General features: G+C 44.6%; 1 protein-coding gene across 2 annotated transcripts in view; it reads right to left on the bottom strand.

The window, feature by feature from the left end:
• The window catches only part of PRICKLE2 (prickle planar cell polarity protein 2), a 261,611-nt gene that overhangs the window by 69,305 nt on the left and 168,962 nt on the right, over positions 1-23,344 (bottom strand). For both annotated transcript variants that reach the window (XM_082209424.1, XM_082209425.1), the window contains one exon: positions 17,676-17,859. In XM_082209424.1, coding sequence (XP_082065550.1) covers positions 17,676-17,859 — 184 coding nt within the window. The remainder of the gene's footprint in view (positions 1-17,675; positions 17,860-23,344) is intronic.

The following is a 23,344-nucleotide window of genomic DNA, read 5'->3' as shown; positions in this document are numbered from 1 at the left end:
CAAACTACTTGGAGATTTTATAAACGATGCTTTAACTTACTTCTAAGTTTCTGAACAATGGCTGGAATGGCCTGAACCATCATGATTCACACAATAAGTGATTCCAATAAATTGTGCAATGGAGATAAGACTTTGAAGAACAGGGCTTTCTTTCACATGGCACCTTTAGTCCCAGATCTGGTAGGTTTGGATCTTCAGAACCACTCATTCCACAGTTCTGCTGATCCCTCAGTCTGCCTGTTTCCACCATATTTACAGTGTTGAATTATGGTGGCCATGCGTCCTACTTTTTTCAAAGGGCCACCTGAGGACAGTCCTCTATCTGAGGGCAGCTCAATCCAAATCTGGCTTCCAAATAAAGAACCATCAAGAAAGAAGAGCAGCTGAGGCAATGAAGCAGCAGTTAGCAGCCGGGAAGCAAACAAGTCACCTGGTGTCTTTTCCTACTATAGTGGGATGTGTTGTATTTCCATTTAAATACAGATAATCAGTGTCATCCAGTGACATAGTTTCTTGTTTTGATGTTTTTACATACAGTGGTACCTCGGGTTAAAGACACTTCAGGTTACAAACGTTTCAGGTTACAGACTCCACTAACCCAGAAATAGTACCTTGGGTTAAGAACTTTGCTTCAGGACTTCCGGGGTTGACGCGATCTGGGAATGGCGGATTCCCTCCGAGCTCCGGAGGGAATCGGCTCAGCAGGGGACGGGTCTTTGCCGTGCCGGCGACACGGGGACCCTTAAAACCGCAGGCGCGGAATGCCTGCGGACTGAAGACTCGGCGGGTGCCTTAAACGCCCCCCCTGATTCGCGAAGAGCCTTTTTAAAGGCTGCGGAGGGGATACGGGGGGTGGCGCGGCACTGAGAGTCCATCGCTACCTCTGCTGAGCGAAGCCGCGAGCCATGACCGGAGAGCGCTGACTTCCTTCCTTGAAATTCGGCTGAAAAAACAACCCGTGAGTAATTTGGACTTGGCTTTTAAGAAATTTATCCACTGAATTTGAGACGATCGGGGGATGTGCTAAAAGGAAGTCCGCACCCCCTACCTTGCAGACGATCTAGAGCAACGAAAAAAGAACTAAGCTGGAGTGCCTACCCTGTAAAGGGTGAGTTTTAAAAAAGACAGTAACTTCCAAGATTTGGAAATTTTGAGCAGGAGAGAGGAGTGTTGGATGTTTTATGTTCTGTTGTAAACAACCCCCCCTCCCGGGCCCGGGAGCGTCCTGCTTTGGAGCTGGTTTAAGAAGTGCAGAGTTTGACAGCTGTCAAAGCTGTCAAACGGACTGTTAATAGTGGAAAATTGCTACCTAAGTTACCTCTGGATTAAAAAGAGTTACAATTGATCTAAAATTGTTGGAAATAAAGAAACAATAACAAGACAAAGGACTGTTGGGGAAAAGAATACTAAGTAACCAGATTCCCTCTAGAGGGAATTCTGTGGAATTACAATGGCTGTGGATGGAAAGATACTGGGAGAAATCGAAAGGATGTTTTATTTGGTTGGAATCTTACAAGAGCAGACTACGGCTATGAGTGAACAATTGATGACCTTGACTTCTGAAACAAGTAGTCCTGTTGAATGTAAAGAGGACCTCAATGAGAAAGAATCCACAGCTGAACCAGAAATGATAATAAAAGCAGAGGAGAAGACAAAACAAGAAAGAGAAGAAGTGATGTGGGAAAATATTGAGCAGAAGCTGACGCCTGTGGAATACAAACAAGGAGATTATTGGAGTAAATCTACTATAAATCCACGAAAGATGCAGAAGACGAAAGTGGAGGCCCTGGGAGTCTATGAAATTAAGGAATTTAAAATAAAGAAATATAATTGGGGCCTCTACATAGACTCTGACTTTGATTACCTTCAAGATTCATGCCTTGTGGAAACTCTTCAGCAGCTGTTTGCAAATATGGGAAGAGACTTTGGATTGATGGTGAAAGAACTCTTTCGAGATGTGACGACTGGTATAAAGGGTTACCAACAAGACCGGCGGAGAGGGACTGAAAGAGACTGGAGGGCCTCGGACGTGAGGAACCCGGGCTAAGAACTGTTATTTTGGACATGCTTTGGGAAGGGACGCAAACCGGGGATGGGAGGGAGGGAAAAATTAAGTTCTAACAACACTCATGATTATGCGATTTGGTTAAAAAGATTATTATTCAAGACAAAATGGGAAATCGATGGAAGGGAATTGAGGTCCAACTTAGAAAAAATTAATTTTGTTTGCTTTTATAAAAGGACTAATATTAGGACAGGGAAATACCAATTTGCTGACATAAATTTGGAAATGGGGATGCAAGGGGGAAGTCAATGACCAGGGTTAGGAAATAATATCTTCGGGAAAGTATATATGTTTGTTGTTGTTTTCTTTTTTTTTCTTTGTTTATGTGTTTATTTGTTTTTTGTGTTTTTGTTTTTGTCTATATAAAATGTGAAAACCCAATAAAAATTTTATAAAAAAAAAAAAAAGAACTTTGCTTCAGGATGAGAACAGAAATCGTGCGGCGGTGGCGTGGCGGCAGCGGGACGCCCCATTAGCTAAAGTGGTCTTCAGGTTGAGAACAGTTTAAAGTTAAGAACGGACCTCCAGAACAAATTAAGTTCTTAACCCGAGATACCACTGAATTTAAAAATATTAAAAGGCTTAGAAATGCTTTTCAAGAAACGAATACATTTGAGTAATTATTTCTAAATTTGCATCTATACACATAAATTCCCACATACAAATTTTACACAAATCACTGACCTCTTTTTTTGATGATGCACCCTCCCCCTTTTGGCAATGCCTAACTGGCCACCCTCTGCTGAGCATGTGTTTTATGCGCAGCTCTTAAACTGTCTATTGGTTGCATCATTGTCACTCTATCTGTTTACATGCACAGTTGCCATTAGTGAATGTGCACACTTATACAGGGCGAGTCCTATAAAAGAGGCCCCATGGACACAGAGTACACATGTTCCATGGGGCCTCTTTTCAAAGACTGTTTTAAAAGAGCGAAAACATGGCTGTAATACCAGCAAGCCGGTAGGCAACAAAAGAAGAGGGGCATTGGAAGTGGGCGGCAACAGGTAGAAGCAGCAACCAGTGGGCAGAAAAACAGGGGGTCCCGGACCTCCGGGTTAGCGCCTCCGGCAATGGCGGATTTCCTCTGATCGGGAGGAATCTGCTTCGTGGAAATCAGGGTCTGGACTGCCACTGCGAGGCAGAGACCCATTAAAAACCACAGGCAGGAGAAGCCTGTGGACGTGGGATTTGGCTGGCACCTTTTGCCCCTCCCCTACTCGCGGGGAAACCCGGTTTCGGGGATCCGGAGCAACGTGGGGTGAGCGGCGCGGTGCTTCGAATCGACTGCTCTTTTCACAGAGTGAAGCCACATTGCTGTTGCCGGAGAGCGCCGACTTTTTCCTGTGGACAATTGGACTTTAAACAACTACCCGTGAGTAGAACGTAAAATTGGATTATTAAACATCTTAATTTGGCACCGAAGCGGGAAGGTTCCAAACAGGAAGTCCGCCTTCCGCTTTTGTAAATAGATTGAAGCAAAAACATTGCAAGCTAAAGTCTGGAAAGTCTTTTGTAAAGGATTAAATCTCCATCGGCTAAAATTACTAAACCCCCCCTTGGAAGCAGGGGAAGAGGGGGGAAATTTTAGATCGTTTAAGCCTGCAGGAGAGAGAGTGAAGAAAGATAAATTACCACCGTTTTGAACCTGGGAACGGGCCGCCAGGAAGACCAACGTTTTGGGAAAGTTCATTGACTGTGAATAAAACGTATGTGACATATAGTTAAATAAGAGAAACATATTGATTCCAATGTTTCCTTTTGCACTTAAAAGGAGCAAAATATTTGAAAATCGAAAATAACTTTGTTGCTGGACCTGCTTTTAAAAGGACGGATACAAATAGAAATTGTTTCCCCTAGAGGGTGCTTTTGAAACTGTTGCAGGAGTGGAGCTGGGGAATTCTCCAGCTGCAGAGATTAAAGATCGTGAGAATTAGACATTGACCTTGGACAAGAATGTGAACAGAAGAAGCCTTAGTGATTGTTTTTTGCAAGACAAGTGCTTTATTGGAACAGCTTCATGAGAAGACGGATTTGATGATTACTAAAATTGACAATTTGGGACAAAAAGTGAATACTTATACAGAAACTACTCAGGAACCGACCCAGGAATCTGTTTTGACATGGCAAGCTGTGGAGAAGATAAAGGAGGAGGTTGTTGTTGAACCTCAAGTAATACAAGTGGAGAGAGCTTCGGCCTTGTATGAACATAAGCTGTTGTTTTTGATGACCGAATCTGGAGAAAGCCAGATTTGGAGAGATGGAGTCCCGCTTGGATTGGAGAAGGAAAGTTGGATAGATCCCCTTATGCAGGGATGTTCTGGCTTTTGGGATCTGGTTTTGGGCCAGGGGGAGATTGGAGTAGTGGGGGCCTTTAACTTTGGAGGGATTTTGAAACATACTTTGAAATATTCTTTGGATTTTAGTTCTGACTATGGAGAATGGGCTGACCTGTTGAGAAGGGATAAAGACAATGTTAGGTTGGAGTCTCCCCGAGATCTACTCATCAGTGCTAAAGGAAGGAAATTAAGAACAAGATCAGCAGAAGACAAAGTAAAGTGCAGGTATAAATATGAAGAAGATCTGCAGAAGGGACATGGAAAAGAGTTAAGAGCCTCGGACAGAAGATCACCAGGTTGATGGACTATATGGAATGGATAGAAAGGACTGACAGAACCCGAGACCAGGGAGAAGAGACGGTGGATGAAGATTGGAAGAAAGTTTAAAAATTTATTTAGAGAAATATTGTAAAATTAATGAGTGTTAGAAAAATGTTGGAATGAAACTATACGGCTTTAGTAGAAATGTTACAAGGAGTTATGTACAAATAAGTTTTAGGGTTTTTTATGGTAAGATAAGGTTAAAATAAATTAAGACAATTAAATGACAGAAAATAGTGAAAGATGGAAAGGATTTGCTGAAATAATTAATAACTAGAATACAAAAAAGGGAGGTGTGAGGAGGTCGATGAAACAAGATAATGAAAGATAAAGATATGGAAATATGTGTTTTTAATTGTTTTTGCTTTTGCTTTGATGTATTGTGTGCTTTGTTCTTTTTATATATATGTATTGATTTGTATTGTTTAATTTCTTTTTTCTCTCTTTTTCTTACTTTTTTCTGTAATCTTAAACTTTCAATAAATATCATTTTTGAAAGAAAAAACAAACAGGGGTTCCCCCCCTCACCCAGCCAACTCAGATCCTATGTTCTCTGAATCATAGCAGAGGTCCAATTGCAAATGGCAGTGCCTATGAACATTCCTATTAATAGGCATGTGCACATAACATACACACTAACTGTGGTTGTATTCCAGCTAGTGACCTTGTGAAGTTGTGTGCGGCCCAAACTCTATGCACTGCAAACTTCTCTGTCCTTGGGATGGGAGAAACAAAAGGAATGGCTTTAGGCAGACCTTCCTAAGAATTTTGTTCCTAAAGCACCGGCCCCTCTGTTTCACAAACACATCTGCAGTTGCTGAATTCTTACCCTTGCCGACTGACCCACTTTGCTCTTAAATGAATTTGTTATGTCGGCATGCCTAGCTGTTTATATAATGAGATGTGTGACTGTTTCGGCTGGGTGCGTGTGTGAAAGCCACTTGTGGCTCTGTCTCATGACCCCTCTGTGTGAGAGCGTAGAAAGAAACCCTGATTTAGGAGAGAAAGCAGCAACAGCAGATGCTTTAAAAAGCATCTGAGGCTGAGCTTGCCTCCTCTTTAAGACTTCCTTAGGCCTCAGACAGGGCAGCCTTGATGGTCCCACCTATTTTCCTATGCTGAAAGAGCATTCATATTCCCTGTTGAAACGAAATAAATTGAGGGTTTCGGGGTGGGTGTTTTTACATGGTGCTTTGTATGTTTACAATGGGCTATTATTTTATTTCTTAAAGAAAGCATTCTGTTTGTCTGTTTTCTCAAAAACCTTGACATACAGGAACAATAACACAGCTAAAGAAGGTCATCATTCTTGCGAAAATTTTGAAGGGTCTGTAAACAGAACTATATGTTCTCTGCATGAGGCACAAATTGAGAGGGCTGTCAGCAACCGTTCATCCGGATTATAATTGACACCTAAAACAAATTAGGTTTGAGAGAAAGCGATCATCACCCTAAGAGGGGAGCCACTTCAGTTGAGGTTCTGCTTCACGGCTGACTCACCTGTATTGGGAGACGTATAAGGGGAGTACAACTCTGTTACTCTCACATGATATTTCAGTGGCTTTTGATATCACTGACCATGGTACCCATGGTGAGGGGAGATTCTGTGTTGGCCAGCAGGTAATGGCTTTTCCCACCTGCCTTGCCCCACCTCCAGCCATAGGAGCCTTCATAGGGGAGCTGTTTCCAGAGGAAGAACTATGAGGAGAGAGACTCTTTTGGTCATCAGGCAGGGGTTGGTTCCACCTGTGCTGCCCACCTCCAGTTTTAAGGACCTTCAGGAGGGAGTTGCCACAGGTATATTATGTGGATGTGTATTTTAATGAGCTGAACAGAGTGAATTTTATGAGTTATGAGGGTGTATGAACTTAACGGTGCTTAGTTTATCTTTTGGTTGTTTATGTTGTTAATATTGTCTTATAGATTATAAATGCTGTATTGATTTGTTGATCACGGAATATGACTTTGCTTTTATAGAATCATAGAATCATAGAGTTGGAAGAGACCACAAGGGCCATCGAGTCCAACCCCCTGCCAAGCAGGAAACACCATCAGAGCACTCCTGACATATGGTTGTCAAGCCTCTGCTTAAAGACCTCCAAAGTAGGAGACTCCACCACACTCCTTGGCAGCAAATTCCACTGTCGAACAGCTCTTACTGTCAGGAAGTTCTTCCTAATGTTTAGGTGGAATCTTCTTTCTTGTAGTTTGGATCCATTGCTCCGTGTCCGCTTCTCTGGAGCAGCAGAAAACAACCTTTCTCCCTCCTCTATGTGACATCCTTTTATATATTTGAACATGGCTATCATATCACCCCTTAACCTCCTCTTCTCCAGGCTAAACATGCCCAGCTCCCTTAGCCGTTCCTCATAAGGCATTGTTTCCAGGCCTTTGACCATTTTGGTTGCCCTCCTCTGGACACGTTCCAGTTTGTCAGTGTCCTTCTTGAATTGTGGTGCCCAGAACTGGACACAGTACTCCAGGTGTGGTCTGACCAGAGCAGAATACAGTGGCACTATTACCTCCCTTGATCTAGATGCTATACTCCTATTGATGCAGCCCAGAATTGCATTGGCTTTTTTAGCTGCCGCGTCACACTGTTGGCTCATGTCAAGTTTGTGGTCAACCAAGACTGCTAGATCCTTTTCACATGTACTGCTCTCAAGCCAGGTGTCACCCATCTTGTATTCGTGCCTCTCATTTTTTTTGCCCAAGTGCAATACTTTACATTTCTCCCTGTTAAAATTCATCTTGTTTCTTTTTGCCCAGTTCTCTAATCTGTCAAGGTCGTTTTGAAGTGTGATCCTGTCCTCTGGGGTGTTAGCCACCCCTCCCAGTTTGGTGTCATCTGCAAATTTGATCAGGATGCCCTTGAGTCCATCATCCAAGTCGTTGATAAAGATGTTGAATAAGACCGGGCCCAAGACAGAACCCTGTGGCACCCCACTAGTCACTCTTCTAAATTGTGATGTTTAGCTTATTTTTCCATTGTTGCTTTGTTAATAGTGTTTTATAGATTGTAATTGTTTCACGGATGATTAGTTAATTATTCTATATGATTTGTGCTGTATTTGTAATGTTCTATGATGTCATTGCTATTTATGGTTTGTAAGCTGCTTTGGGATTTGTTTGGATGAAAAGCAGCACAGAAATAAATCAAATTAAATCTTGCTAGGTTACTTGTGTGTGAGGGGGTAGTGGGGGTACTTTAGTACAGTGGTTCTGTTTGTGGTTCTCTTCCTACCTGTGCAGTTGAACCCAGACAGTAGCATTCCACAAGATATTCCCATGCTAGATTCCTCTGTGCCATTAGATAAAGATTTTTTTTTAATGTGAATCTAGGTAGTTTGTGGAATTGGCTTCATTTGTTTTCATATCCAAGCATTTGTTGAATCCAAGCAAAACAGTACAAAAATGTGTTGTTGCACATGGGTGGTTGTTGGGTTTTTAAATAAAAAAACACTAAATAAACACACTGCCATGTTGTTGAAGTTATTCATCAATGTCTCAATTTCTGCTTCAAAATGGCATTTGGGGCTTAGCTGTGATTCTAACGTTGAAGAAATGAATGATTGGATAAGGAAGCGTGTTTGCCCAATGAAGAATGGCTCTCTCCTGTTTTATAGTGCTTAATTGCGCGGAGCACCAAAGATGCACTAAAACTTTGAGGAAAGGTTTAGGAAAACCAGTACATCACTGCTCAGGGGGCTCACTATCTAAATCACTATTTACAATAAACAAAAGAGAAAATAGCATAGGTGATTGATCACAAACAGCCAGGCTGTCTAAACAGGATTTCCAGGAAAGTGACTGGCAGAAAAGGGATCACACAGGCAGATGTAATCAGTATAAACAACTGATTTTATCAGTATAAACATCCCTCAAACAGAACCTCTGTACGTTTGTTGCTGTTTGAAAACCACATTAATCCATATTATAATTAAGGAACAAGAAGGTGTGCATATAATCCTTTGCCTCTGGCGGCGCTGGAAACCAACCTTTCATTTGATTTTTAGTCCCAAACTATAAAACAAAGGACAAGATATCTAGTGGCTAAAAATGCTATGTTAGTGGAAGAAGTTTTTGAATGCTCATTAACTCAGCCTTTGCCAAACTAGTGTCCTCCAGATGTTTTGGAATACAGCTCCCGTCAGCTCCAGGTTGGCAAAGGCCGAATTAACACTTTGATCCTGCATATAGATAAGAGATTTGGCAGCACAGACCCATGTATGGCATTGAGAAGTAAATTCCACTGAAATCAATTCTGCTAAATTCCACATAATGAGATACTTAAAGCTGCTTTAGTCCTCTTGGAATCCATGGGACCCGAGTAAGTCTTAAACTATAACATCCCATTTATTTCAATGTGATTTAAGCATCACAAACTTCCTGGCTTACCCCCAACAGGTTGAGGAGGGGAACTGGCACTATTGCCAATAAAACTTGCATGTGCATAAGTGAGCGCTGAATTGAAGAAGTCATCTGTATCAATAACCCTTTTATCTAATGGCACTGGGGAATCAAGGGTGGGAACACCTTGCGGAATGACCAGGCTTTCAGCTAAATGCCTTGCTTCAGGCGTGGATAATAATTAAAAATGTTTCCCCCTAAACATTGATCTTTAAATTTTCAATTAGATCTCCCCATTACGTTTCACGTATATCTGGTGTTTATTAAAATAACCTGTAGTGCCAGTGTTATACAAGCCTATGCTCAGTACCTCTTAAAACTGAATCCATGACCCAGCATGAAAGATATTGAGGCCCAAACTTACTAAGGGCGAACAGATAATAAAATGTAAGAACTTGTATTTTTTAGTATGGTCAACAATACCATAAGAAGATCTGAGTGTTGGAAACAGATATCATATCCTTTCGGGAATCTGTATTGTTCAAATTTCATCCTTGTCAAACTTTTTTTTTATTCTAACCTTGTGAAGTTGACTGCTTATGCAGGTATTTTTTGGGAAAGTATCTTCTAGCATCTCCATGGGGAAACCCAAGTTATAACATTTTATCCTGGATTTTCTAGAAGACACGAAATGGTTCTGAAGAACTATTTCTGTATTAACTTCAATCGCATTCGAAATGTTCAGGCTCCACAATTTGCTTGCAAATGTTTTAATTGCTGGGTCCATCAAATGGCCACTCTTGCCACATGAAAAGTTTAAAACTGCATGCAGTTTTAGGAATCCTTAATTTGAATGTAGTCTGTAATTTGAGGGGTGGGGAGGTCAGCTTTCCTACCCATTTGATGAATCGGCATAATAAGACTAAATTCCTGCTCCGGCCTGTTTACTTTGTGCCAAGCATGGATTTATGCCCTCTGCATGAGAAACAGTCATTGAACAAAACCTGAAAATACAAAAACTTATTCTTAAATTCTTAAACCTATTCTTAAAAAGCAGGGACATCACCTTGCCAACAAAGGTCCGTATAGTTAAAGCTATGCTTTCCCAGTAGTGATGTATGGAAGTGAGAGCTGGACCATAAAGAAGGCTGATCGCCGAAGAATTGATGCTTTTGGATTATGGTGCTGGAGGAGACTCTTGAGAGTCCCATGGACTGCAAGAAGATCAAACCTATCCATTCTTAAGGAAATCAGCCCTGAGTGCTCACTGGAAGGATAGGTCCTGAAGCTGAGGCTCCAATACTTTAGCCACCTCATGAGAAGAGAAGACTCCCTGGAAAAGACCCTGATGTTGGGAAAGATTGAGGGCACAAGGAGAAGAGGACGACAGAGAACGAGATGGTTGGACAGTGTTCTCGAAGCTACCAGCATGAATTTGACCAAACTGCGGGAGGCAGTGGAAGACAGGAGTGCCTGGCGTGCTCTGGTCCATGGGGTCACGAAGAGTCAGACACGACTAAATGACTAAACAGCAACAATTCAACTGTCCAATATTATGTCTGTCCATTTGTGAAAACCCCTGCACACAAGACACAAGATATCAGGTAGAAGAGTTAACCTATCCTCCTTGATATGCTATGCTTCTATCTTTAGGGAAGTCTTGATATTGTTGTATGTTTCGGGGGGGACTAGACTCCCCTAAATTCCTAGAACCAGGTTAGAATTTAACCAAATCCCATGACTTCTGATGCAACAGGGATGCAATTGCTGAGAATGGCCCAGTCGCTAAGCAAATGAAGGCGGGGATATGTGCCATTAGCAGAGACTCTCTACTAGGCGGCAGAAGGGTGGCAGGAGACCTTCCCCAGCTCTTTGTTTGTTGGAGAGTTGTGTTTAAGAGTGCTAATGCCAGTCAGCTTAGACTAGCCTTCTCCAGCCTGCTGTTCTCCAGATATTCTGGATTACAACTCTGGTCAGCCCCAGCCAACATGGCTGATGCTCAGGGATGATGGGAATTGTATCCCAAAACACCTGGAAGGAACGTGGCTGGTGTACACAATACTGAGATAGATGCACCAATGGTACTGGTTCCTGTGTGAGCTGGTTTCTACTGCCATTTAAATCAATCCAAGAGAAATACAGTACAGTGGTGCCCCGCAAGACGGATGCCTCGCAAGACGGAAAACCCGCTAGACGAAAGGCTTTTCCGTTTTTGAGCTGCTTCGCAAGACGATTTTCCCTATGGGCTTGCTTTGCAAGACGAAAACGTCTTGCGAGTGTTCCGATTTTTTTCCTCCCCCCCCTTTTCTAAGCCGCTAATAGCCTTTTAGCTGCTAATCCGCTAAGCCTTTAATAGCCGCTAAGCCTTTAATAGCCGCTAAACCGCTAATAGCGCTAATCCGCTAATAGGGTTGCTTCGCAAGACAAAAAACTGCTAGACGAAGAGACTCGCGGAACGGATTAATTTCGTCTTGCGAGGCACCACTGTACTGAATAAACTTGTATTTCTTCTTGGGACAGGCAAGGGAGAAAGCGTGGAAGCCAGATAATCAGGGTTCCTCCAGCTCAGACCATGAAGGTTCCACCACGTACACCCACCGTACTGTGAATTCTCAAGAACCCTATGAAATTTAACAGCACAGCAACGAAGAGGTCTGTAGTGCTTGGCCATAAATTATGAACCAGATGTTCAGCTGGAATAAATCAATGCAACTCCACCGAAGCATCAAACTAGGCTTATTTACATCAGCTGGAGATCTGGTTCTATTCATGCAGTTTCCTCTAGGAGGAAATCAAAATTCTGTCTTATCTCTTGCGTCTTTATAAGCTGTGAAATCCCTCTCCCCATCTATTTCTGCAGTCGAAATTAAACCAGTATTAAAAATGTGTCGCTCGTTACCCATTAAGTTTCTCTTAACCGGTGGCTGTGACGTTATGAGATATATATTCACGGACAATCTAACCACTGTGTGGAAGAGTCAACAAGAGACACGGATTCGGTGAATTTCACATGGCGGATAAGACCGAGAAGTTGTGTGTGGTTGGAAATAAAAAAAGATACAGAAAGGTACACTGGAAAGGAGCCCGAAAATTGCTCAGCCTGAGCAAATGAGTGGGTTGTAGAACACAGTTGCCCAGGCCTCTCCATCTGGACACTCAAGAGGCATTACCAGAGTTGAAGGACACATTTACACCCAGTCAAAAACGATGGGGTGCCAAGCAGGGCTAACATGTCCTGAGTCTAGGGAAGAACAAATAGTTGGCTTCAGATCTCTAGCTCTGATTAAAGTTAGCAAGAGTGCTAGCTATCGGACTACCTCACAGAACTACTTCCAATGTAATATCATGGCAGAATGAAAACCTAATGTAACCTGGCACCTGTTATTTATTTATTAAATGTATATCCCTCCCAAAGTAGGGATATACTGTATTTTTCGCTCTATAGGACGCACCTTTTCCCCTCCAAAAATTAAGGGGAAATGTGTGTGCATCCTATAGAGCGAATGCAGGCTGCGCAGCTAAGCCGAAAGCCAGAACAGGGAGATGGAGAACTGTGGAGCACTCCATCTCGCTCTTCTAGCTTGGGGTTAGCTGCGCAAAGCCTCTGCAGGGCAGCGGGCTGCCTTCCCCCCGCTGCCCTGCAGAGGCTAGAAAGGCTGTTCCCGAAGCCAGAACAGTGAGATGGAGCACTGCGGAGCGCTCCGTCTCGCTGTTCTAGCTTGGGGATGGCTGCAAAGCCTCCGCAGGGCAGCGGGAGAACTTCACTGAAGCCTGGAGAGCGAGAGGGGTCAGTGCGCACCAACCCTTCTTGCTCTCCAGGCTTCCAAGGTAGCCGCCTGAAGCCTCCAGAGCGCAGCAGGAACTGCGCTCCGGAGGCTTTGGGTGAATGCACCTTGAACCCACCTTGTTTTAGAGGGGAAGAACAAGAAATCCCCCCCCCCGTTCTCCCCCTCCTATGGTCCGGTGCGTCCTATGGTCTGGTGCGTCCTATAGAGAGAAAAATACTGCACATCACCACATCCACATCCCCATGACAAAGTGATGATCCAGTGAGTGAGCCCAAAGCAGCCTAAGACAGTAAACTGAATTGGATGGTTTAAAAGGTGGATTGGCAGTCAAGCCACTGCAATCCAGGGCAACTTCCAGGGCAGCCTCAAGGGCAGCCCCACATACAGCACATTGTAGTAATCCAGGCTGGAGATTATCAGCAAAAAGACAACAATGGTCAGGCTATCCCAGTAGAGAAACGGTTACCTGGGCCTCTGGAGACAAAGATAGATCCAGGAGCATGCCTAGACTATGAACCTGCTCTTCCAGGGGAAGTATGACTCCATCCAAAACAGGCCAATTATCTGGACTCCAGAACCACCAACAAACAGCACCTCCATTTTGCCAGGATTGAGTGTCTGTTTATTGGCCCTCATCTAGCCTACAACCAAGTCCAGGCACCAGAAAAGCTAGCAAATGGAGAGGGAAATATTTGTTGCTTGTTGACATCCGTCTGTCTCAGGAGACTGTGGAAGACTACTAAAGGTAAAGGTAAAGGGACCCCTGACCGTTAAGTCCAGTCATGGACGACTCTGGGGTTGCATACAGCTTCCAGGTCATGTGGCCAGCATGACTAAGCTGCGTCTGGTGAACCAGAGCAGCGCACGGAAACGCCGTTACCTTCCCGCCGAAGCGGTACCTATTTATCTACTTGCACTTTGATGTGCTTTTGAACTGCTAGGTTGGCAGGAGCAGGGACCGAGCAATGGGAGCTCACCCCATCACAGGGATTCAAACCACCGACCTTCTGATTGGCAAGCCGTAGGTTCTGTGGTTTAGACCACAGCGCCACCCACGTCCCTAGGACTAATACTACTACTTATTACTAGAATATATATCCTACCATTCCTCCCAAAGGCGCCCAAATGGTCTTCCTACATGTTGTTCTGCAAAAACCCTATAGGTTTTGAGACACTTTGGTCCTAAGTGGCATGCCTTTGTATCACTTGCAAGAGCCTCTCCAGACCTTGCAGAAGGTGGAAGCAGTGCCCTACGCTACCCAACTCCTCATCTAGACCATTAAATCCTGTTCATATGTCAACTGCACACCAGGAATGAAAGATCACCTGTTGCTAAGCACCTACAGCAAGAGTATGTTGCTAAGCAGCTATAATGCAGCTTCATTTGCTGTTCTCATGCCTTCAATTCACAGACTACGCCAAAGTCCTGGGCCTTCAAATTACTAAGACACAACAAGGACAGAAGCGCTGCCAGCCCATTTGCTGCTGCGTTCTTCTTCCATTCCCCCCTTTTAAAGGCTCTAATGTCAAGACATTCGCACTGAGGATTTCACTAAAGGAGAGTTAAAAGCGTTTGAAGGCTCGGGATGGAGGCGGACACCTTTTGAGAAGGCAATACTTGAGGGAAAGCAGCAAGGATGTGCACTCTACTAAATTGCAGCCCCTCTAAATTGTAGCCCCCTTTCCCCAGTCATTCAGCAGGCACACAGAAAAACATATATAATTTGTTAAGATTGGCAGAGGTCCTCACTACCTTTGAATTTATAAGATCCAGCTTAGGATAACTGTAACGTTAAGGAGCCAAGATCTTCACAGCACAACACTATAGAGTTTGCAGGAAAAGCGGGGGAAGAGAGGGAAAGAAAAAGAAAAGCTTGAACTTCTCCAATCAGATAATATTTACAACCTACAGGAAAGGGAGCGCCAAAACATTTCAGGGACTGCAGGACAGTTTTTTGAACCAAGCCAAGAGGAAAGCATCAGATTCAAGTTCAAAGAACACATTATAGCAATGAGAAGGAAGGCTTTTGGCCTCCTTTGGATGATTTGAAAATGATTACCATAGCAATTATCCGAGCTAGCCACATTTGCAACGTCCTTGGCAAATTAAGCTCCGGGTCTCAAGTGTAAAATGATCATGGGAAAGGCTGAATGAATCAAGCAAAGTGTAAGTAATAGAAACATGTAAATGTTTTACACTGGCAGCGTGCCTTGGTGCATCCGTCTTATTAATGTCCCTGACTGGCAAAAGAAAAGGCTCGCTTTAGGCACTGGAACACTTTTTCCAGCAAATCTGAAACAGCACAAGAAGAAGTAGTTTGATTTTTCAGGGGTACAGGAGACATGCTCTCTCAAATCGCAAGAGCACAAGACACTTCCTTTCCCTTCAAATGCCATGCGCTGTAGAATTAATCATCTTCTGACAGGGTTATACCATTGCTATTATCCTCCTGGTGCACATGGTTGCATGTGTGCCCTGCACTACCACAACGAAAGACCTGCTCAGCTTCTTAACAGCATCCTACTGCAAGAGAGTAATGGTAGCCTTTTCACAATCCTGCCTGAGGAGCTGGCTTAATGAACCATACGCTAGCAATCAGGGCTGACCCTGACCTTGACCCTCTTTGGAGTGTCAATGTGGAGTGCTTAATTTGAGCTGGGGGTCATCTGTCACCAATTACATAGCCTTTGTCCATTTCCCCAGGTCAGGCAGGCTGCAGCTTGAAGGAGAGCTGCAGATTCAGGAATGAAGCAGCTCAGACTAGGGGCCTGTATAGGAGGAACAGCAGCTGGAGACTCTCGGTTACGTCCTGGTCCACAAAGGTGGACCTCCCCTTCCTCCCAAGTAGCCTCACTCGCAGTTAGCCAGGCACTTTGGCAGAGGCTCTGAAGTTGCTTCCTGGCTTACTATCTCCAAGGGGCTAAACAATGGGCATATATGCTTCCTCGTTCAATTGGCTAAGTGGGTGCAACTGGTCCAAGGAAACCCAGTGGCTGAAAGGATATTTTAATCTGGATCTTTTTAGCCTAAGCCCAGCGTTCTAGCCCCTGCCCCTGGGGGAGCCAATATGTTGCCCTCCAGATCTTGTTGGCTTACAGTTCCCATATTCCCTTGCTGGAGCTGATGAGAGCTGCAGTCTGTAAAACGTGGAGGACGCCATGTTATCTACTCCTGTGCTATCCTATACTGGCTCAGAATTTGCTTTCTTCTTAGCTCTGCTGCTAGTGACTTTATCTGGAGTGCTGTTTTATGGATGCATTTTGCCTGGTCTTAAATGTCAGCCTCCTTCAGAGTCCCTTAGGTTGAACGGGCTGCCTGTGAATTCTAAAAATCGTATTAATCAATCCAAACCTTCTCCTTCACTCCTCCATCTTAGGTCACCACAGGTGGTTCAGGAGGCCGTTCAGTCATAACTGTGCTGTTTCCTGGAACAAGCCTGGTTCAGCTGCAACCAATCGAGTATAACCAACAAGCTCATCTAGGCAGCTCTGTCGAAATGACTACCATGTGCTCAACACACTAAGCCAAAGTCCAGGTCAGCCTCACCTGCGCTACAGCTGTTTTAAGTGCCTCGATGACTAGCAAAACTGTCATTGTTTTATATCTCTGTTAAAAATAGTGTTCATATGACCAAGGACCTCCCATAGATGAAAGAGTATCTTCGTACACACAGCTGTAACCACCAGCACTAAGGAATATAATATAATAATAAGAATTTATTATTTATACCCCACCCATCTGGCTGAGTTTCCCCAGCCACTCTGGGCGGCTCTCAATCAAGTGTTAAAAACAATACAGCATTAAATATTAAAAACTTCCCTAAACAGGGCTGCCTTCAGATGTCTTTTAAAGATAGGACAGCTGCTTATTTCCTTCACATCTGAAGGGAAGGTGTTCCACAGGGTGGGCTCCACCACCGAGAAGGTCCTCTGTTTGGTTCCATGTAACCTCACTTCTCGCAGCGAGGGAACCGCCAGAAGGCCCTCGGCGCTGGATCTCAGTGTCCGGGCTGAACAATGGGGGTGGAGACGCTCCTTCAGGTATACAGGACTGAGGCCGTTTAGGGCTTTAAAGGTCAGCACCAACACTTTGAATTGTGCTCGGAAATGTACTGGGAGCCAATGCAGATCTCTCAGGACCGGTGCTATGTGGTCCCAGCGGCCACTCCCAGTCACCAGGTAGCCCCCGCATTGCAGTAGTCCAAGCAGGAGATAACTAGAGCATGCACCACTCTGGCGAGGAAATGGCCCCACAGCAAGAAGTGAATCATCAACAAATCGCAATCTTTTGCAGCATTATTTAGAGGAAGGATGATGCCATTGTGGGAGATGGTGCCAGTGTTTCAGCTATGCATATGAGGAATATCTCCTGCCAACCTAGTAGTTCGAAAGCACATCAAAGTGCAAGTAGATAACTAGATACCACTCTAGTAGGAAGGTAAACGGCATTTCCGAACGCTGCTCTGGTTCGCCAGAAGCGGCTCAGTCATGCTGGCCACATGACCCAGAAGCTGTCTGCGGACAAACGCTGGCTCCCTTGGCCTATAGAGCGAGATGAGTGTGCAACCCCAGAGTCATCCGCGACTGGACTAAACGGTCAGGGGTCCCTTTACCTTTTTATGAGGAATATACTCTTGCCTGCCCAGAGCATTTGCAAGATGGTTGCAATGAAGGGATTTCAAGGACTTCCTCTGACAGCCCCCTCCACCTCATTTCTTTTTAGATAGTCACAGGTAAAACCATTATGACTGGCAGGACCTTATCACTTGCACGCACCATGAACTTTCAGCCCCAAGCAGCAATGAAGGGTACCTGTTCCGGCTTCAGCCCTGGAGGAACCCAAGCATATTCTTCCAAGGCACAACCTGAGTCATCATCCGAAGTCGAATTCCGCTGGAAGTCAAACATCAGCTTGGTCACGGTCTTCTCCATTTCCAAAGGCATCACTGTTTCAAAGTGCTCTGCCTGGGGACACTTGCAGTGCCGGCAAATCTTCCTGGAAGGGAAGGGGAGGAAAAAGCAAAGAGACAAAAGGTCAGCCTCTGCTGTAAGGATTTATGCCCATCAACAGAAGTTGGATAACCCTGGTGCAAGCTCATTTTGCCTAGCGTAGGCCATGGATTCTATGAGATGTAGTCTTAATTACTCCTATCCAGTTTTTTTGTTCTCCCTACCCCCCGCCGCCCCCGGGCCTGGATAAAGCAGCTGTCTATAATAAGCTTGAACAAGATGAGTGAAGGATGCTCTCCAAATGTTAACAGCAACCTGTCCTTGACAAAATGCCAATGTACCCCAAAGCAGTTTTAAATCCTTACGTCATTCCTTCGTTTTGGGGTGTGGGTGTGCAGGGTGTGGGTGGGAAAACAATGAACACTGGACCACCCACGCTGAGCCAGCCTTGAGGGATTTAAGGGTCAAACACATTTGACAGATGATCTGGGATACACCTCTTCACTTTCCTCTCCTTTGACAGCGCCCATAAATACACGCACAGCGCCAGATCATCAGCATGTCCAAATCCGCAAGCCAAAGAACTAACACATACAGTATGCTAAACGTCAGTGTAAACAGAAAAGCTTAGCATGGCAAATTCCATTACAATGACAGGAGATCATAAATATGGTGGTGTCAAATGAGGAGGGGGGGTGGAGCGATGGAAGTCACACGCTGGCAACTGCTGGCTTGATATAAGATCGCCGTGAAGTCCGCTTTGCAAGGAGAGGGGCCATAGCTCGGAGTCAGCAAATACTCTCGGCGTATGGGAGGCTGTGAATCTCCATCACCAGCTAAGGTGCTTCAAGCAGAAGAAAAACATTTCCCTGGGATAACAAGGATTTCCTTTCAGCACTTGTCTGCATGGCTCATTGAGCTGACTATGTCTGTCACACTTCTGCTGTTTCACCAACACATAAACATATGTACATCCTTCCAGAAGCCCATTTGGCTGACAGATATGGCTACTCACAAGAACCAAGGAAGCTGCCTTATGCTGAGACAAACCATCGGTCCATGTAACTCAGTATTGTCTACTCTGACTGGCAGTCTCTCTCCTGGGTTTCAGATAAATACAAGGCTGTGTTACTTGGCAAGAAAGGAAATGCAGTCGGCATGCACTCAGAACCACTTCAGTCTGCTTGCAGCTTTATACGCTAACACATTTGAGCCTGTGCACTGTCAATAAATGCTAGGGCCAATCTCTGACGCAAACAAAGCTTTGGGACTGGGCAAAGTTGAGGTTGCTACATTGCAGAGGGTTGGAGTAGATGACCCTTGGGACCCTTCCAAATCTACGATTCTATGAAAGGGACCCAGCAGAATGATAGACCTTTGGAAGGTCAATGTGCACCTCTTTAAATTCTTGCAGTTAATTCCCCTTAGAATATTATGGAGGAGAATCTCACACCTTCTTCTGTAATGCTTTGCAGACCTGTTCTGTAAAGGCACAACAGAATAGGACAAAAAAACTAAGGCTGCCAATCATGCAATAAAAGAAGTCAAATTTCGTGTATTTGTTAAATTTGCACATGAGTAAAACAATAGTTTTTGTCCATGGAGTTTTCTTGGCAGGGATACTGGAGTGGCTTGCCGGTTCCTGCTCCAGGTGGATCACGTTTAGTCAAAACTCTCCACTATGACCTGTCCGTCTTGGGTGGCCCTGCACGGCATAACTCATAGCTTCTCTGAGTTATTCAAGTCCCATGAAGGGTCAGACACGACTAAACGACAAAAAACAATGGTTCTGAAATATTTTAAAAAGAAAACTCTTATCACTTTAGATCAAGGTGGGAAACCTACATGTTGTCCCATCTCTGCCTTAGATTATAAAGGAGCATTCCCAACTTAATGTGAAAGAAAAGTGCCTGTAATGAAAACAATTTTTAAAAAGATGAAGTCCGAGTTAACTGGGGTACAATTATAGTCAGTTTTTAATCTATAGCAGGGCATGTCTCCCCTGAAGTAAGCCCTACAGAGTTTAGCGGAGATTACTCCCAGGGAAGTGTGTACAGTGGTAATTCGGGTTAAGTACTTAATTCGTTCCGGAGGTCCGTTCTTAACCTGAAACTTAATTCGTTTCGGAGGTCCGTTCTTAACCTGAAACTATTCTTAACCTAAAGCACCACTTTAGCTAATGGGGCCTCCCGCTGCCGCCGCGCCGCCGGAGCACAACTTCTGTTCTCATCCTGAAGCAAAGTTCTTAACCCAAGGTACTATTTCTGAGTTAGTGGAGTCTGTAACCTGAAGCATATGTAACCTGAAGCGTATGTAACCTGAAGCTTATGTAACTCGAGGTACCACTGTATAAGATTACAATGTTAATCTCATTGATCACCCAATTAAACATACAGCCCTAGAAACTACTGTTCCACAGCTACTTCCTCACCAGAGCAACAGAACATATTTTTGCATGAGGGTGTTTCTGAGCATGTGTAGACTTCCCTTGACCACTGAGCTGCTGGGAAGCCTTTGTATATTTAGGATTGGAATGGAGTGGGGACTTCTAAGGCACCAGGAGAGCACCGCCCCCCCCCCTCCAGAAGGCTGCATACCTTCTGCTTCTACTGTGAACCCGCCCAGCAAACTTTCTTAATTCATTTTACCCGTTGCTTCGCATGGCCCCAGAATAAACTAACCCTCGATGCACATGAACCTAAACTTCCCTGCAGCCCACGGAGCACAAATATGCACCAAGCCAAAAGGCTCTGCTAAGCCAAACCAGGGAGAGTTGCCAAGTTTTTCCATTTCCTGCTTTTCATCAGATTTGAAATACGCACAGATGCAAATACAAGCTGGGTGTCTGGTTTGCATCTAACTATTCAAAGCGCCTCGGCGCAGCCTCTGGCTGTTACCCTCAAAAAACAATCAGAGCACAATTTCATATGAATACTTTAATTAATCAGCTACTGTATGAAGGTTCTATACTTTTCGCTACAGCAATGGATTCAGCAGCCATCTCCATCTCTGTTTATGATATATAATGTTGAGCAACTCAACAGGCCGGGCAATTTATTAAGCTCCGCATGCATTCATCATCCTTCAAGCCACCACCGGCTCTGGAGCAGCCCCATCACATCCAGTGCCAACTATTCAAGAAAGTTGGTGGTTAGAGGATCAGAGGCTTAGTGTTTGAAAAATGGGTATTCTCATGGAACTTAGTGCTATTTCACTAACCGTCATTCCCAGGATTATTAATCACATGGATCCCTGCAGAATATGTCAGCGAGCAGCAGAAATATTTAAAGCTTAGGGAAGTCATAAAATAAACTGCGGTACCAGGAGGCAAAGTGGAAAAGAAAACAAACAGCAAATTTCTCTTTTCCCAGAGAAAAGCCAAGCTGGATAGGGATGCAAGGTAAGTGGATGTATTGTGTTCAGCCAATGCCACCCACATCATCAGAACCAGGAAATATTGCAGTGATCTCTGGGCCTTTTCTTCCATTACAGTAGTTGCAAGTGGGGAGACCGCTGTACCACTCAGGTCCTGCTGGGGGGCTTCCCAAAGACATCTGGTTGGCCACTGTGACACCAGGACGATGGCCCATTGGCCCCATCCAACAGGCTGTTATCATGTTCTTTACTTCAACTACTTTCCAGGCTGCTGGGGTAACTTGAGTGACCTTGGCCATTTTGGAGAACTGCTGCTCCAGTTTGCAGGAGAGGCAACGCTGGTGTGCAGAGAAGTCTCCTGTGCGTGATCCACACCTTCTCCTGCTGCCTTAGCGTATTTCCATGGCATCAGCAAAATGCAGAAAGAGGCAGGTAAGAAGTTGTTTGTTGACAGAACGCTCCATGGGATGGAACGAAAAAGAATTGGCCAACGAACACACCTCTCCATAAGGTGCTACCTGTGCGAGATAATAATATTTCAGTTTCTCTTGCTTCCTGTCCAGGCCTGACGTTAATGACCAGCATAGTCAGGCATCTGCTGAGAGGGCTGAGTGCAGGACCCATTGACAAGAGCCCCCAGACCTGTTACAGAGAGGAGGTAGGCTCACTGAGGAAGGGAGACCCATGGAGTCTTCCTCATGGGCCCTGAAGTTAAACACTGGAACTGTTGTCATTGCTCCTGCTAAGTCTGTCTTAGGAGCGAACTTTGTAAAATCTATTCCCCTTGTAATCATTTCTCCTCTCTTTTCTCTTATGCCCCAGTATTATTTATACATGTATGTGTTTCTATGCTTTTCCACAGAACTGTGGAGAACTTCTGGAGAACCTCAAGGCTTGTTGTCTTGTCAGCCATAGAAATTCTGAGCCACTGCTGATGGTGAGGCAGATGTCCTTGAGGTCTCCAACATCACCACAGATACCACTGCTGCTCAGGTAGGGAGACTGTTAGGCAGCCGAGTGGAAAGTATACTATCTCTCTTGACCCTTGGGCCCAGTTTCAGGCACAAAGACCTGAAACCAGCCATATGGTTTCCTTTCTTCAGTCCTGCAAGGTGCGGTCCTTGTTGACAGCCTGTAAATTGGGCCACTATTGTCATAATCACAACTTTATTACAGAGAGGGAGCTGAGGCAAGGAGACAGCAGGGCAACTGCAAATGTAAAGCCTCTTCACCGTCAGTAGAGACATTGTAAACCAGCGGGGCATTTCCCTCCCCACCTTCAGATCCAAAATTTACAAAGTAGAAGGCTGGTTTGCTCTGAGCCCTGTTTAACTGGTGCATCCAAACCCACAGGAGAACTGAAGCTGCTTCAAAGTGGGTTGATAGGGAGGGGAACCTGACCTCCTCAAAACATCTGGTCAAGGAGATTTATCTAACCGTCAGGCAGACTCCCCCTGTTTAAAGTGAGACTCCATGAGATTAATCTGAGGTAGGCCTACTCCTCCAACGGTTTAGTCATAAGCCAGCCAAGCCCTGCTGCCCAAAGGTGATTTCAGAATAACCTTATTAACTTCTCACCTGCTCCTGAGGCGATGAGAGATCAGGGCTTCCTTAATCTGCTTAAACTCCTACTGTTTTTATCCCTCTCTCGCTGTGTAGAAAAATCCCATGCTGGAATGCGAGCAAAAAAAAAGGTGTAACTAGCGGACAGTGCTTTTGACATTGGCTGGCAAAGGCCTGGGTTCAAATCCTTGCTCAGCTACGAAGTAAAAGAGCTGTTTTTTAAAAAATGAAAAACAAAACAAAAGTCTGAAGAGGCGAAGGCCACATTTTCAAAACTAGTTGGATGGATTGAGATCTCTGCCATAAACAAAACTGGAACTGTACCCCTGGATTCATGAACGCCCACGACACAGAATATTGTTCATAACCGTCCTTCCATCCTCCTAATGGAAAGCACGAGAGAGAGAGAGAGAGGGGGGGGGAGAGGAGCTGACAGTGCACTTACTGTTATGCTATGCAGCAGAGATAGGGCTTAGCCAATGGAACACATGAAGGAAGAATGTACATGTCTGGAAAAACTCACGATTCTTGGCTAGCATGTCAAGCGCGTTACCATATAAAGAAAAACAGCACAGAGCAGGTGGGGGGGAGAG

The sequence above is a fragment of the Podarcis vaucheri genome (assembly GCF_965113315.1).
Source record: "Podarcis vaucheri genome assembly, chromosome: 2".
Lineage (NCBI taxonomy): Eukaryota > Metazoa > Chordata > Lepidosauria > Squamata > Lacertidae > Podarcis > Podarcis vaucheri.
Note: the sequence above shows the minus strand (reverse complement) of the source record. Positions and strands in the feature narration are given on the sequence as shown.